Source organism: Camelus ferus, chromosome 11, assembly GCF_009834535.1.
Source record: "Camelus ferus isolate YT-003-E chromosome 11, BCGSAC_Cfer_1.0, whole genome shotgun sequence".
NCBI lineage: Eukaryota > Metazoa > Chordata > Mammalia > Artiodactyla > Camelidae > Camelus > Camelus ferus.
The window spans coordinates 67,733,206-67,751,419 of record NC_045706.1 but is presented as its reverse complement, the minus strand read 5'-3'; the positions used below and the strand labels follow the sequence as shown (position 1 = coordinate 67,751,419).

The window sequence follows — 18,214 nt, the reverse complement described above, 5'->3', positions numbered from 1 at the left end:
TTTAGGAATTGTGCTTACATACCACACATGGTCAGCCATATCTGATACCTTTGGAAATCATTCATAATGACTCCCAGGGTGTGCATAGGCCTTCAGGATTTGTCTAGTGATTCACTTGCACGGAAGGCCATATCTGGCCATAGTAAATGGATAAGTATTTATTCATATTTTAATGGTCTTCCATGAAGATATTTTAACCACTTTACTATGAAATTGAGGTGTCAGTAATTCTTATAACTCTCCATGACAAATGAAACCATAACTATTATAAGGGAAATAACCTATATATTCTTACAGGTATGAAATACTTCACCTTTTTCCCATTAGGTTAGCCCCAATTATATGAGTCTTCATGTCTCTTCATTTGCTTTTTTATTTCTTCCCTAATCCACTCTAAGTGTTCTGTGATTATATGTTCATTGAAAAAAATTTGAATGCCTACGATCTGCCCAGACATTCTTTGTGGTACTGAGTTAGAGCAGTGAAGAGGAAAATGTATGTGTCTCAGTGGACCATATGTTGTATGTTATCTGAAAGACATAATGACAGCAGCAATCCTGTAGAAAAACTTATGTAGATCAAATGTGTCCAAAATCTGGAAGAAAAAGAAACCAGTCCAGCTTTAAACATCATTGTTCATGAGCCTGTGTTCTGTGACATATAATGAAAACAATGGATTTCAAAATACATTTCTCTAGGAATGTAGCCAATTTTTTTGTCCCATATTTCATCTAGTCATCAGGACAAAATTCTAAAATTAAGTTTATATAGTAAAAAAAGCATTGCACTTTAGTACAAATAATATATGCCAAATGTTTGGTTCCAGCTGGGCTTTCTGCAGTATTGAAGTAGTTTTCTTACAGTAACCTATGTGCTCAAATTACCTTACAGAGGTATATTTATGCTTTTATAAATCCTTTTTTTTTTTTTTTTTGGAGAGGAGGTAATTAAGTTTATTGATTGATTGATTTAATGGGGGTACTGTGGATTGAACCCAGGACCTCCTACCACTGAGCTATACCCTCCCCCGTAAAAGTTTTTTTAATGCACCTCATTTTCAAAAACTAAACAATGTCTCCTACAATTTAAGACTGTACCAGATATTTTCATTTCATTAGCTTCCGAAATATAATAGAAACTTCTCTTATTCTTGTAACTAAGCTATTATGTGGTTTTTGGACCACACTCCAAGAGTCTCAGATTTCATCTAACCCTATGATCCACTGATCCACCCACTTCTGCACTCCCTGTCTTCCCAGTTTTAGTCAAGCCAAGATTTTATGGCCTCCACTTAAACACCTCTTAGGAATGTCCCTCATCTCTGCTCTAAAATAGGCAGTTGAGTCCTACTGCCATAAGGCAGTCATTGTTTGTACTGGTGCTAGCTGAGGACCATCCTTGGCAAAATTGAGAATATAATGTTAATGATTAATGTTCTTGGCAATCTGTGGATTTAAGGCAATCCCTATCAAATTACCCAGGACGTATTTCATAGAACTGAACAAAGCATATTAAAATTTATATTGAATCACAAAAGACCCACAATTGCCAAAGTATTGCTGAAGTAAAAGAATGAGGCTGGAGGAATAACCCTTCCATTTTTCAGACAATACTGTAGAGGTACAGTAATCAAGACAGAATGATATTGGTACAAAAACAGCCATACGGATTAATGGAACAGAATAGAGAGCCCAGAAATGAAGCCACAAACTTTTGGTCAATTAATCTTTGACAGAGGAGGCAAGAACATACAATAGAATAAAGACAATCTCTTCAGCAAACGGTGTTGGGAATACTGGACAGCTGCATGTAGATCAATGAAGTTAGAATTCTCTCACACCATACACAAAAATAAACTCAAGATGGCTTAAAGACTTAAACATAAGATAAGACATAATAAACCTCTTAGAAGAAAACATAGGCAAAACATTATCTCTCATATATCTCAGCCATGTTCTCCTAGGGCAGTCTACCCAAGCAAAAGAAAGAAAAGCAAAAATAAACAAATGGGACCTAATTAAACTTATAAGCTTTTGCACAGCAAAGGAAACAATAAGCAAAACAAAATGACAACCAACAGAATCGGAGAAAATGTATGCAAAAGATGAAACTGATGAAGGCTTGATCTTCAGAATACATAAACAGCCCATACAACTTAATAAGAGAAAAACAAACAACCCAATTCAAACATGGGCAGAAGACCTAAACAAGCAATTCTCCAGTGAAGACATATGAATGACCAATAGGCACATGAAAAAATGCTCAATATCACTAATTATTAGAGAAATGCAAATCAAAACTACAATGAGGTATCACCTCACACCAGTCAGAATGGCTATCATTCAAAAGTCGCCAAGTAATAAATGCTTGAGCATGTGTAGCAAAAAGGGAACCCTCCTACACTATTGGTGGGAATGCAGTTTGGTCCAGCCATTGTGGAAAACAGTATGTAGATTCCTCAAAGGACTAAAAATCAACCTACCAAAATACACAACAATCCCACTCCTGTGCATATGTCTAGAAGGAACCCTAATTCAAAAAGACTTCTGCATCCCAATATTCATAGCAACACTAATTTACAATAGCCAAGACATGGAAACAGCCTACATGTCCATCAACAGATGACTGGATAAAGAAGTTGTGGTATATTTATACAATGGAAATTATTCAGTTATAAAAAACAACATAATGCCATTTGCAGCAATATAGATGTCCCTGAGAATGTCATTTTAAGTGAAGTAAGCCAGAAAGAGAAAGAAAAATACCATATGATATCACTCATATGTGGAATCTAAAAAACAAACAAACAAGCAAAGAAACAAACAAATGAACTTAAATACAAAACAGAAACAGACTCACAGACATAGACTACAAACTTATGGTTGTCACAGGGGAGGTGAATGGGAAGGGACAGACTGGAAGCTATAGATCTGTGGATACTGACAGGTGTATATATATAATAGAAAAACAAGATTATACTATATAGCACAGGGAAATATATACAAGATCTTGTAGTAGCTCATGGTGATAAAGAATATGAAAATGAATGCATATATACAAATGCATGACTGACAAATTGTGCTCTACACCAGAAATTGACACAACATTGTAAACTGATTATAACTCTATAAAAAATAAAATAAAACAAAATTACATCCAATAAAATAAAATACTTAGGAATACATCTGACAAGGAGATGAAAGACTTACACATAGAAAACTACAAAATATTGATTAAGGACATTAAAGAAGACTTAAAAAAATGGAAAGATACTCTATGCTCTTGGATTTGAATAAATATTGCTAATGACCATACTACCCAAATCAATCTACAAATTTAATGCCATCCCTATTAAATTACCCAGCACATTTTTGACAGAACTGGAACAAATAATCTGCCAACTTATATGGAATCACAAAAGACCTAGAATTGTTAAAGAAATACTGAAGAAAAGGAATGAAGCTGGATGAATAAGCACACCAGACTTCAGGCAATACTACAGAGATACAGTAATCAAGGCAGTGTAGTGTTAGCACAGAAACAGACATATGGATCAATGGAACTGAATAGACAGCCCAGAAATAAAGCCACAAACCTGCAATCAATATTTGACAAAGGAGATAAGAATATCCAATGGAGAAAGGACTGTCTCTTCACCAAGTGGTATTGTGAAAACTGGACAGTGACATGTAAATTAAGTTAGAACACTCCCTCACACCATACACAAAAATAAAATCAAAATGGCTTAAAGACTTATAAACATAAGGCAAGACATGATCAGCTTCATAGAAGAAAACATAGGTAAAACAGTTTCTAACATAAATCTTGGCAATGTTTTACCAGGACAATCCACCAGGCAATAGAAATAAAAGCCAAAAAAACTACAAATGGGACCTGACTAATCTCATACGCTTTTGCACAGCAAAGGAAACCATAAGCATAACAAAAAGACAACCTATGGAATGGGAGAAAATATTTGCAAATGATGGGAATGACAAGGGCCTAACTTCCAGAATATAAGAACAGCACATACAGCTGAATAACAGAAGAACAAACAATCCAGTCTAAAAATGAACCAAAGACTTGAAGAAGCAATTTTCCAATGAAGTAAGCCAAATGGCCAATAGGCAGATGAAAAATGTTCAATATCCCTAATTGTCAAAATGAAAATCAAAATGAAAGCTATAGTGAGATATAACCTCACACCTGTCACAATGGTCATCATTAAAAATCCACAAATGATAAATGCCAAAGAAGGTGTGGAGAAAAAGGGAATGATCCTATACTGTTGGTGGGAATGTAGTTTGGTGTAACCATTATAGAAAACAATATGGGTATTCCTCCAAAAACTAAAAATAGACTTAAACATATGGTCCAGCAATCCCGCTGCTGGGCATATTTCTGAAGGGGATTCTATTTTGAAAAGATACATGCACCCCAATGTTTACAGCAGCAGAATTTAATAGTCAAGGCATTGAAATGACCTAAATGTCCATTGACAGGTGACTAGATAAAGAAATTGTGGTATATTTATACAATGGAATAATACTTAGGCATAAAATGGATAAAATAATGTCATTTGTAGCACTATGGATGGGCCTGGAGATTGTCATTCTAAATGAAGTAATCCAGAAAGAGAAAAAAAAAATGCCACTCATATGTGAAATCTAAATTTAAAAAAAAAATGACACAAATGAACTTATTTACAAAACAGCAACAGATTCAGAGACAGAACATCAACTATGGTTACCCGGGGACTAAGGGGATGTGAAGGGACAAATTGGAATCCAGATTTGGAGTCACTAACTACTATATATAAAACAGATAAACAAGTTTCTTCCTTATAGCACAGTTACTATATTCTATATCGTGTAGAAACCTATAATGAAAAACAATATGAAAACAACAAAAACCACAAAAAACTCCATACCTAATAGGGAAAATTCAACTATTAAAGGCCGAGTTGATATTTATACATGAATATAATAACCATATAGCAGTATTTAGAACAAGAATACTACTATCACAATAGTTGCAGGTAAAGAATAGGACAACGTTCAATATCTAATCATAATGTAACCCTATACACTGGGAACAGACGGGAACTTCCATAGTTTGATTAACAAAAAGAAAAAGAAAAAGTCTGCAGCTAATAACAGCATAGTTAATGGTAAAAACTTCTAATCCCCTAAGATCCAGAACTGGATAAGGATGCTTTTCTTCCAAGGCTCATGCAGGGACCTTTGGGTTAGGGTCAGGGAGAGAGAAGGGGACTGATTAAAGGGATGTGTGGAGTGACTTTGGCTGGGAAAGGGCAGGGAGGCGGCCAATCACAGGCACTGCTGACTCTCAGGCGGCACACAGTGCGCACAGGTGACGTCAGATAAGACGCAGCCAATCAGAATCCTACCTGGCTGGGTGGTGGTGACCTGGGGACGACACTGAAAGTGGAGGCTGATGTAGGTCACCTGGAGCTACCATGGTGGCTGGGACCCTCCCGCAGAAGGGAGCGCTGTCACCTCCCCGGTGGCCCTGTCTCCTGGCGTCCTGCCCTGCAGTGCTGCTGGGATCCTCTCACCTGGCCCTGCTTCGGGTGAGTTACCTCTCAGAAGGTCTCTCAGCCTCCTGGCCTTTCTTGTTGTTCGCGTTGTCTTCTCACTATACTGTTGGGTCTTTGTGATCTTCTGACATTGATCGGAAGGTGTATTTTTACATTTTCTGTTACCTGGAGTTGGGGGGCCCTTGGGCCCTGGGCTTGGCAGCGTTGGACGCCTGCTGACCTGGGCCGGCGTGCTTCCCAGTGGCAGCTGCGCAGGCAGGCTGAGGCCGGGTCCCCGCTGACCCAGAGCACAGCGCACAGCAACCTGGGCTGGACCCAGCCTGGCTGGGGAGACCACGCGGCCCCCCCTGGGTTCCAGAGCCCACCTGAGGCATCCAAGGTCAGTGTGCTTTTTGCACGTTTCCTTCAAGAGGTTTCGTACTTTCAGTTGTGATGTTTAAGTCTCTAATCCATTTTGGGTTGATTATTGTGTGTGGTGTAAATAGGATTCAACTTTCTTGCAAGTGTATATCCCCCTTTAGCCAATGAAATGTATTGAAGAGAATATTGGTTCCCCGTTGTGTATTCATGATACCTTTGCCAAAATTAGTTGACTGTCTATTCTTGGGTGTATTTCTGAGCTTTCTATTCTATTCTGTGAGTCCCCTTGCCTGTTTTGGTGCTAGTCAAATCGTGTTTTGAGGATGATGGCTTTCAATATAATCTGAAATCAGGAGATGTGATCCCCCCATCTTTGTTGTTCTTGCTCAGAATTGCTTTAAGTGGTTCTATATATATATATTTTTTTTCTATAAAGGATTATTCCCTTTGCATACAGACAATTCCCTCCTTTATGATTTGGTTCATTTTATTATTTTTTATTTCTAAAATGCTATAAATTAGACTTCCTAGATTGAATAGAAGTGGTGAGAGTGGACATTGTGCCATCTACCAGAACTTAGAGGGAAAGTATGCAGTTTTTTCTCTTTGTTGGAAATGTTAAATTGGGCTTTCATAAAGGTCCTTAATTTTGTTAAGGTAAATTATCCTGTAACTATTTTGTTTAGAATAATTATCATGAGTTTTTAAAATTGATGTATATTTGATTTAGAATGATGTGTTAGTTTCTGATATACAGCAAAGGGATTCAATTATATATATACACACTCATATATATATATATATTCTTTTTCAAATCTTTTCCATTATAGGTTATTACAAGATATTTAACATAGTTCCATATGCTACACAGCAGGCCCTTTTGTTTATATTTTATTTACAGTAGTGTGTATATATTAATCCCAAAATTCTAGTTTATTCCTCCCCCCACCATTTTTCCCTTTGGTAACCATTATTTTTTTCTGTGTGTGTGAGTTTAGTTCTGATTTGTAAACAAATTCACTTTTGTCATTTTGTTTTAGATAGCGCTAATCATATCATGAAATAACATTTGTCTTTCTCTGTCAGACTTATTTCATTTAATATAATAATCTCTAGGTCCACTTGTGTTGCTGCAAATGGCATAATCTCATTCTTTTTATGCTTGAGTAATATTCCATTGTGTGTGTGTTTGTGTATATATATATATATATATATATAACATCTTTATCCACTCATCTGTTGATGGACATTTAGGTTGCCCCCATATCTTGGCTATTGTAAAGAGCGATGCTGTGAACACTGGGGGGCATGTGTCCATTTGGGTTATAGTTTTACCCAGATACATCCCCAGGAGTGGGATTGCTCAGTCATATATTAACTCTGTTTTCAGTTTTTTCAGGAACCTCTGTACTCATCTCCAAAATGACTGCACCAATTTACATTACCACCAACAGTGTAGGAGGGTCCCCTTTTCTCCACACTCTCTCCAGCATTTATTCTTTGTAGACATTTTAATAATGGCCATTCTGACTGGTGTGAGGTGACACCTCATTGTGGTTTTGATATGTAGTTCCCTAATAATTAGCGATATTTTGAATCTTTTCATGTGCCTGTTGGCCATCTGTGTGTCTTCTTAGTGAACTGTCTATTTAGGTCTTCTACCCATTATTTGATTGGGTTGGTTGTTTCCTTTTATATTAAGTTGTATGAGCTGCTCATATATTTTGGATTTAATCCCTTGTCAGCCTCATCATTTGCAAATGTTTTCTCCCATTCTGTCCGTTGTCTTTTCACTTTGTTTATGGTTTCCTTTGCTATGCAAAGCTTTTAGGTTTAATTAGGTCCCATTTGCTTATGTTTGCTTTTATTTCCATTACGCTAGGCACTGTTGGGGAAAAAAAAGTTATTGCTGTGATTTACGTGCCTATGCTTTCCTCTAGGAATTTTAGAGCATCTTGTCTTATGCTTAGGTCTTTAATCCATTTTGAGTTTATTTTTGTTTATGGTGTTAAGAGATGCTCTAGTTTCATTTTTTACAGGGAGCTGTCCAGTTTTCCCAGCATAGCATTTATTAAAGAGACTGTCTTTTCTCCATAATATATTCTTACCTCCTTTGTCATAGGTTAATTGATCAAATGTATGCACTTATTTCTGGGCTTTCTCTTCCATTCCATTGGTTTTTGTGTCTGATTGTGTACCATTATCATCCTATTTGATTGGTGACAATTATTTTTTGAATGTTTTGAGACTTCATCCATGAACGTTATGGACCTGGGCTTTTCTTGTTAGGAAGTTTTTTTATTCTGATTTCAATCTTCTTCTTTCTTATTGGGCTGTTTAGCCTCTCTATTTTTCTTTATTCAGAAAAAAAGGTAGGATGGTAGGATGTATGAGACTAAGAACTTACCCATTTCTTGTAGGTTCTCTAATTTGTTGTTGCATAACTGTTCACTTTTTGAGGCATCTGTTGTAATTTCTCTTTTTTTTTTAATTTCTGATTTTATTTATTTGAGACTTTTCACTTTTTCACAGTCTAGCTAAAGTTTTCTCTGTGTTGTTTATTTAAAAAAAAAAAAACCAAAACCTCAATTTTGTTGATTTTTTTGACATTTTGATTTCTCTATTTTCTTTGTCTCTGCTCTAGTCTTTAGATTTTCCTTCCTTCTAACTTCAGGTATATTTTGTTCTCATTTTCTAGTGCGTAAGTGTAAACCTTCATCATTTATTTGAGACATTTCTTCTTTTTATAATATAAGAAAATATCCATATAAACATCCTGCTTTTGCTGCATCCCATAACTTTTGGTAAATAGTGTTTTCATCTTTTTTAGTCTGTGGGCATTTTTAACTTTCCCTTTTGATTTTGTCTTTGACACTTTGTTGTTCAAGGGTGTGTTATTTAGTTTCCATGTTTTGATAATTTTTTATCAGTTTCCTTGCTGCTATCAATTTCTGCTTTGTCTCTGTTGTGGCCAAAATAGATATTTGGAATGTTTTTAGACTTCTTAAAATGGTTACGTCTTGTTTTGTGACCTGGCATACATTTTTTCATGGGGAACATTCTGTGTGTGCTTGGTAATAGACATGTGTATTTTTCTGCTATTGGGCAGAAACTTCCGTATATGTTAGTCAGTCTTGTTTGCACTATAGTGTAGTTCAAGTCCACTGTTTCTTTATGAACTTGCTATCTGGATAAACTATCAATGACTCAAAGTCAGGCATTGAAGTCTCCTATTACTGTTATAGTGCAGACAGTTTTTCCTTTCTGATTTGTCAGCATTTGTTTTAAATGTATGTTTGCTCTGATATTTGGTATATATATATGTACAGCTGTTTATCTTCCTGTTGAATTACCCATTTATCTTTATGTTATGACATTCTTTTCTTTTAGGGGCAGTTTTTCATGTAAAGCTGATATTTTCTGTTATAAATATATCCACTTCTGTTTTCTCTCAGTTACATATGCATAGTATATAAATTTCCATCGCCTCACTTTTGATCTATTTGTCCCTGAATCTACAGTGAGTTTCTTGAAGACAGGGTTCAGTTGGCTCTTTTTTTTCCCTATCCATTTAGCTGTGCTTTATCTTTCTATTGGGGAGTTTCATTCACTTCCACTTAAAGTAAGTATTTATAGGAAAAGTTTTGAGCTTGCTGTTTTGCTAACTGTTCCCTGTCCTGTATTCTTTATACTTCTTCTCTTTTGCTGTCTTATTTTGTGTTTAATGACTGTTTTTGCATGGATAAGTTTTGATTCCTGTATCTTTTTCAGTTGTAAAAATGATGTAGGCAGTTATATTGGAATTACCAAGGTTCTTATATAAAATGTCTTATAACAATGGCTTATTTTAAGCTGGTAACATCTGAACGTCACTTGCATAAAGTAATGATAAAATTTACCTTTTCACCCCTCATATTATATGATATTGCATATATATTTTATACATCTATATTATATATAGTATATTTATATCTATTTTCATGATGTTTCCATTATTCTACACATGACTGATCTTATATACCAGTTGTCTTTTATTTCCAAATTATCTCGTTTACATAATGTGCTTAAACTCCATTTATGTTTTAGCAAATTGAAGAATATCCTTCTTTCTCTTGGATGCACACTGTCCAATTGTGCACATCCCACATACTTTTATCCATTCATCTGCTGATGGGCATTTACGTTTCCCTAATTTGGGCTGTTGTACATAATGCTGTAACATGGGCATGCATATACTTCACCAAAATGCACATCGAAGTTCTCATACTCTTTGGTTATATATATGCAGAAATGGAAATGTTAGGTTGTATAGTAGATCTGTTCTTAATTTTTTTGCTACGGTCATATTGTTTTCCAAGTGTTTAGGCCATTTTACATTCCAAACAACAATTTGTAAGGTTCTCTTTTCACCACATTCTTGCCCCACCTGTTGTGTCTTCTTGATGATAGATATTCTAACAGGTGTGAGGTCATATCCCATTTTGGCTTTGGTTTGTATTTCTCTGATCGATAGAGATATTGAACATCTTTTCATGTGACTTTTGGAGCTCTTTGCAAAAATATCTATTTATTTATTCTGTCTATTTTTTAATTGAATTGGTGGGTTTGTTCCTTGTTCTTGTTTTTATGTTGTATGAGCTTTTATATATTTTGGATATTAACCTCTTCTTGAATACACATTTCCAAAAATTTTCTCAAATTCTGTAGATTATCTTTTTTGAATTTTTACTTGTTCTTTTGTGGTGCAAAACCTTTTGAGTTTGATGTGGTCCCATGTGTTGATTTCTGCTTTTGCTGTTTGTGTTTTTGTCATTATGTCAAGACAAATCCTTGCAAAAAACAATATCAATACGGTTCTTAAAATGTGTTCAAGGAGTTTTATGATACCAGTGTTTAATCCATTTTGAGTTAATTGTTTGCGAATGGTGTGGGACAGGCGTTCAATATTTTTATTGCATGCATTTGTGTAGTTTTCCCCTGCACCTTTGTTGAAGTGCCTATCTTGCCTCATTGGGTGTTCTGGGTTTTCCTGTCTAATATTAGTTGACCGTATATAGCCAGATTTAACTCTGGCATCTCCTATTCCATTTGTCCATGTGACAATTTTTTTTGACAGTACCGTATTGTTTTTAGTAGTTTGGGTTTGTAGGATAGTTTGAAGTCAGGAAGCATGATACCTCCATGCTTCCTTTTCTTCTAAGCATTGCTTTGGCTCCTGAGGGACATTCGCATTTACACACAAACTTTAAAACTCTGCTATTTCTGTAATGATTGCCTTTTCTATGTTGATTTGGATTGCAGTGAATTTGTAGTTAGCTTTGGGTACTATGGCCATTTTAATAGTATTAATTCTCCAGCTCTACATACATAAATGTTGTTTTTTTGTTGTTACTTTTTTTTTGTATTTCTTTCAGAAAATTTGTAGTTTTTGTTGTATAGATCCTTCACTTCCTTGAATAAATTTACCCCTATGATATTTAATCTCTTAAAGTAATCTCTCTACTCATTACTGGTTTTGTTTGTTTGTTTTGCTTTCTTTTCATTTGTTCTTCTGAATGAGATCATTTCCTTTATTTCTTTTTCAGCTGCTGCATCATTAATACGAAATAATACATCTGGTTTCTGTATGTTGATGTTTGAATCGAGCCACTTTTTTGAAATCGTTAGGTAATTCCAACAGTGCTTTATTTGGCTCATTGGGATGTAACAACATATCAGCAAATAGTGATGATATTATTTCTTTGTTTCTGAGTTGGATGCCTTTTATTTCTTTGTCTTGCTTAATTACTCTGGCTAGGACTTTCAGTACTATATCTATTGTTTAGAACTGGTGAGAGTAGGCATCCTTTTTTATTTTTTTTCGTGTTATTAGAGGACGCACTTTCAATTTTTCTTCACTGAGTATATTGCCAGCTCTGTGTTTGATATATATTCCCTTTATGATGTTGAGGTATCCTTAATTTGTTAAGGGTCTTTATTGTGAAAGGCTGTTGCATTTTGTCAAATGCTTTTTCTGCATCAACTGAGATGGTTGTTTTAACTCTTCAGTTATTGATACAATATTTTACATTTATTGACTTGCATATGTGGAACCATCCCTGGATCCCAGGGTGAAATCCCACTTGGGTAATGTGTATACTCCTATTAAGATGTACTTGAATTTGATTTGCTACTATTTTGTTAAGAAATTTTGTATCTACATTCCTCAGTGATACTGCTCTATAGTTTACTTGTGGTACCCTTATTTACTTTTGGTATTCAAGTAATTCTTGCTTTGTAGAATTAGTTTGGATGTGTTCCTTGTCCCTTGATATTTTTGAGGAATTTGAGAAGAATGTGTATTAATTCTTCTTTAAATGTTTGGAAGAATTCTCCAGTGAAGCCGTCTGATACTGGGATTTTGTGTTTTGGTAAGGAGTAGTTCCCCCCACCTTTTTTTCCCAAAGTCTCACTGTAGCATACATTTTTGGCTTCTCTTACTAGAAGTGATTTGTTACTAAGAGTGGGAACATGTAAAAAAAAAAAAAAGCTCATGGAGGGAAACAAAAGGGGGTGCTACTCAGTAGTAGGAAGATGTGTGTTTGGGGCTTGGGTTTTGGATGTGCCCACATACCAATAGGTAAATCCTAGTTTGGGGATGTGGTCCCAGAAGCCAATGGGATGACCTTTGGGATCATCCAAGGGTGAACAGGAGGGTATTCATTCAGTTTTTTTGTCTGCCTTCTTCCCTTTCATTCCTCTCCCAGTGTGGTGCAATCTCTCCTATGGAGAGAAACAGATCCTTCCAGCTGCAGCATGCACAGCTGACCTCTGACTCCCCAGCTTCCCCTTCCACCTGCTTTCCCAGAAAGGCTGAGCTGTCCCACTGCCGCCTGCTGCTTCCACTTGTGCTGCTGCCACCGTCACTGCCACGCCCCTTCTCTCCAGTACATGCTGAGGTCCCGTCTACCTCTTTGAGGATCTGTAGGTGAGTGGCTCCCTTGTGTGCTGTGTGGAGGCAATTTTTTGGTTATGGATGTCCCATTCTGTTTACATCATAGGAGAAAGAACAAAATGTACAAATCACATTGCCATGATGCTTATGTAACTTTTCTGTTTGGTGTTTTAAAAGTATTTTCTTTCTACATTTGAACTTCTCTCTTTGCTTATGTGTTGATCTCATGATTCTGATGAACATCTTTATGACCATTATGTTGAACTCTCTTTTGGTTAAATCAGTTATCACCATTTTTATTAGAATTGGGTTCTGAAGATTGACTTTATGCTTTTCTTTGGGCCATATTTCCTTGTTTCTTCATTTTCTATAAATCTCTGTTTTGGTTTCTGTACATTTGACAAGTAACCACCTCTCAAATGTTCATGGACTGGCCTCGTATGGCAGATAAACCTCACTAATCAGCTAGTCCATGAATTTTGCTTTCCTCAAAGCTTAGTGTTTGTCCAAATGGCCACCTATGTTCATAGTGTGCACAGGGTACTAGGTTGTGCCAAGTACTGCCAGTATCCTTAGCAAACGAGATACACACCTCTCTGTTCAGTAGCAGCCAGAAAAGTTGATGCCCTGTGTGACGTCCATCTTCTCTTCTCCTCACCCTTAATTACAGGGAACTGGAATTTATCTCCTATACATTCTACACTAAATTGGGGGCAGGACCTATGGAAAATGCCTGCACTTTTGTTCAGACCACATACTCTTTCAAGACGTTTCTTTGCACTTTGTCACTGCCAGGAATCTGGTGGCTGCTGGGTTCTGTCGGCTCTCAGAGGTGGGTGGGGTAGCTGGAGGCTGGGGTCTATCTGTGGAGCTGGGTGGGGAAGGAGCTGCGTTAAGTATTCACCTGCCCATGAAAGTTATCAGAGGACTGGGGGTTGTCTTTTTCATCATTTCCAGAGAGAGACAAACTGGGAGAGACCCCTTCGTTCAGTAGCTGGAAACGCTGCTGCAGCAGTGGTGAAGGGAAGTGTCTTCCCAGAAAGGGCTGTGATCTTGGAGTTACTTCAGACGTGAGCCGGGGAAGGGAGTCACGTAGAGGGCATGAGACTGATAGAGACCGCTGACTTGTTCTCTGTACTCACTGAGCATCCTAGTGAGCGCAGGGCGTCATGAGCTCACAGTGAAAAAAATAGGTGAGTTAGAAATCAGACCCTCAGGTGGCAGCCAAAACAGTCAGAGTAATATATAGTTCACCTCCTCCTAGAGAAACCTGAAAGCCTGATCCCAGCCTGTACACACACACGCACACACACATGTACACACACACACACACACACTGGAGGAAGGATTGACAGGAAGCGCTCCCATGTGCAATGTCATTTGATGTCTGACTTTCAGGCAGCATTTCTAAACATTGCACTTAAGTGTGTAGTCTACACCCTGCACTGGAGAAAATGGGAGCTGTGTTTTTGCCCGCTTCCTCTGTTCTCAGATAGGAGAAATAACCCCTGAAGGACCTTGCGCACCTGTTTTCAATCACCGCTTTATTACCTGTGGTCCCTCGGTGACTCATGAATATTGAGCCCTCTGACCTCCAAGAACAAGGTGATCTAGGGACCTCAGAAGGCACCTATAAATGTTGGTGCCCTAGATGTCTTGTCCGAATCCTGTGTTTCTTAGAATAAAGATGAGAGCCAGGGTTTACATCCTGAATGCAAGGGCCACTGCTGGGCATTGGGTTTATGGCCCTCGTGTATGTCGGCTTTTCCTAACATGTGAGTATTTTGCCTGTAATCCAGTGTGTAGGAGAACCAACCCATTTTTAGATTCCTCTCACAGGAAATTGATTCTTGTGTAGCACTTTATTTATTATATCATGGGAGGAGGGAGTCAGGAGCCTCCAGTTCTGCTTTTGCCTTGATGTCCAAATTGAATACTTTAAAATAGTTATATATTGAATTTTATCAAAAATAATAATTAAAAAACCCCTTGAAACCATTTTTGCCAGTAATGGACATGAGCTTATTGCCTCTAAATGTAGCAAAAACCCAGAAACAGTAATTTAGCAGCGAAGAGTAAAATTAAGAAGACAGAGTCAACCAATTGTTTTTTGTTCTTTGTACTCACCTTGGAGAACCAAAAAGTAACTCATCTGGGCTTCAACCCTGCTCATGGGGCACTTTCTTGTCATCAAGACTTCCCTGATCCTGGTAGATGAATCAATGGGCAGTATTTTTTCTTTAGGAAAACACAATAAAAACAAAAGTAACATACTGATTTTTATGTTAAATAAGACTAACAACATGATTCATTATAACAGCTAAGAAGGAAAAACACCAAGCATTGGGAATGGTATGGAGCAATTTGAGTTTTTGTCTTGGTGATGAGACGTTTTAATGGTACAAACATGTTGGAAAAAATCAATTTAAGCGCACAAACTCCGCATCAACAGGCAACTCTGCCCCCAGGATTTTGCTCAAGGAAAAAGTAGGTAAACAAAAAATGTGTCCATAGATATTTATAGTAGATAATTTTTTCATTCCCTCCAAAACTGGAGACAGACTAAATATCCTACGATGGGAGAATACATAGACGTTGTACAGCCATCTAAAGTTTTAAACTGGAATACACATGATTAATATGTTCACAGCTTTATAATACAAAAAAATGGTACAATCTCATTAAAATCATGCTGAGAGCAATGGTGAGGTGGCAGGACATGCTGTCCTGTTGAAAATAAGAGCCTCCATTACAGATTGTAACCTGAATCCTCACCTCCCCTTTCCGTGGTCAGCTTCCAGAATCCTGGCAGACTCTCCCGACACTGCCGCAGAGAAGATCATGGACCACTTGTTGAGACATCGGGGGCCATCCAAGGCAAAGCCTCACAGTTGCATGTGCAGCCCATAAGTAACGCAGGGAGGAACACTGAGAGACGCAGGCACACAGAAGTCATGTGCAGCTGATTTCTATGCATCTCATAAACATGTAAGGGCAGGGTAGGACTATGTGGTATGAGAGCATGTCTTCTAGCATGAAAAATGGAGGAAAAAACTTCATTGAAGTGAGGTAACAAAGGAACAGAAAAGAATGAAAAGATCATAGGAAAACATGAAATAAATGATCTGTTAATATATCTCAAGAAAATAGAGAAGGTATTTTATACAATGACACTGTTGTTTACATACAAAACTCTATATATTACATATATGTGTATATATATTCATGTACAGATATATATATACACATAATATGTATATGAATAAGGTTGCCCAATCACCCAGAAATTTCCACCAACAGACTTGTTACACTCAGTTGCAGCTCTCCATCCCTGCATTGAAAGAAATGTCCTGGCCTATTGGGAGAATTTGAACAGAACAACCTGGATTTACGCTCCCTAAAAGGATTCCCCAAATGCACTCTTCAGTACATATATCAGTTTCAGTTACCCAATCAACATAATCACAAATGCTTCTAATGCCAACTTTACTTTTCAAGGTAGTTTAGAAAATCTCTCACCGCTTTTAATTCCATCGGCTCCCACTGGATACATGAGTTCAGAATTCACATGCAGAGTATTCATCACACAGCCCTGTGAATATCAGCCCTTTCTTGGTTAGTTAGGAATGAGTGAATGTTCCTGTATCTCAGTTTCCATCAGGGTGTTATGAGGCCACAGCAGATACTGCCTTGTTTTGTCCTCACGAGGGTGGAGTGGGATAATGCAAATAATGAGTATGTTTCTAGTCTGTTCTCACAGCAAGGCTAGGCAGTTTCTGTCGGCAGATGTGGCGGACTCCTGTGGCCTGCATGGGCTCTGACTTTCTAGCCAAAGAGCACTGAACCCCAGCTCTGAAGTGAGAGGTGATGGTGTCAGTGCTTCATAGGATGACAGTGCCTGAATTCACGCTTCTGAAGCACAAGGGTAGTTAGGATCTCTTAGGATCTGAAGTTCACTTGATAGAGAGGGGAACAGGGTACCTGGAGGCAGATCCCAGAGTTCAAAACCCAATCACAGGCTGAGCCTCCAGCTCAAAAACAGGTTGGCATCATTTTACAAGAGCCAAAGAGAAGCACCCTGTGTACCATGACACTTGTGTGATGATTCCAGCCATGTTCCTCATTTCTCTTTAGAGCCCTGTGACTACCTGAGGTGTCCCATCCCTTGTGGTGGAAAAGGGACCAGGTTGGGGATCGTGCACAAATCAAGCCCCAACGTGTGTACAGACTGAACAAGACCACCACTTGTGATCACTGCTTTATTTTTGATCCTGGGAAACCTAAGTTGACCTGTGAACACAAACAGGCCCATGGAGCTTATCCAGTGACGTCAACCCAGTACCTGGTCTCCATCTCTGCTAAAGTAACTTCACTCCCCAATGACCCTTCATATTTATAGCTGCCTCTCTGGTTATGCTGTAACCCCAAGACCCTTGCATCCCCATTAGAACATCTTATTTCTACTCCGCTGTCATGGAACCTTGTCAAAAGTCTCCTTCCAAACTCTCACGTTTCAATTTCCCTTCCCAATACACCTCTCTGAATTCATCCCCATTTCACTGGAAGACACCGGTTGTGATCCTGATACTCAAATAAGAATTCTGTCTTCATCACCACTGCTCTCTTCCCTCAAACCCACAACCATCATCTGTCACATGTTCCCTGCCTGCAGGGCCCCTGGTTGATTTGATTCCATCTCTCCATCTCTACTTCTTTTGCTTCCACTGGGTCCAGTCACCTCTGTCCTCAGCCTCAAATCACTGTCACGTTCTCACACCCGGTTTATCCTCTTTCCAGAGTGGCAGCCAAAGACCAATTTACTTGAAATCAAGCTATTTATTGTGGTGACAGTTCCCTCCATCTTCTGAAGCCTGGTGGCATTTACCCCCATTTCTGCCATTCCCTCACTGCATTCTGGCCAGCCTAGATTTTGACAGGTCTTCACGCCCAGCATGATCAGCACTGTATCTCCTGTTTGTGCCTTCATCCCACGTGGCGTCTCTCCAGGTGTCTGCCATGCTGAGGTGTCCCCTCCTCGGAGGGGCCTTCCAGCCCCACTTCTGCCAAGACCACCAGCCCCCACTCCACTGCTGCCTCTTTCCCTGTTTCTATTTCTTACACAACTTATGCCGTCCTGACAGGCAATATCTTCTCTTTAATTTTCCTCTTTAGAATCTTTCTTTCCTCCTTTCAGTGTCAGCACCACAAAGAAATGGGCATAGTTTTTAGTTTTAATTAATCTTCCCCAGCCCAAGCACCATACATTTATCAATTTCAGGAAATGTCACATATCTTATGATGCTACCTCTGTCATTTATTCATGTGATTCCTTCCAGTTACAAAAGTATTGTGTCTCCTTC

General features: G+C 38.0%; 1 protein-coding gene across 1 annotated transcript in view; it reads left to right on the top strand.

Annotated features, from left to right (window-relative positions):
* LOC102510861 overlaps positions 1-17,743 on the top strand; it is a 125,565-nt gene extending 107,822 nt beyond the window's left edge. The window contains exons 3-5 of the mRNA XM_032490544.1: positions 12,667-12,887; positions 13,525-13,686; positions 15,649-17,743. Coding sequence (XP_032346435.1) covers positions 12,667-12,887; positions 13,525-13,686; positions 15,649-15,820 — 555 coding nt within the window. The 3' untranslated portion in view covers positions 15,821-17,743. The remainder of the gene's footprint in view (positions 1-12,666; positions 12,888-13,524; positions 13,687-15,648) is intronic.
* The last annotated feature ends 471 nt before the right edge of the window (positions 17,744-18,214 follow it).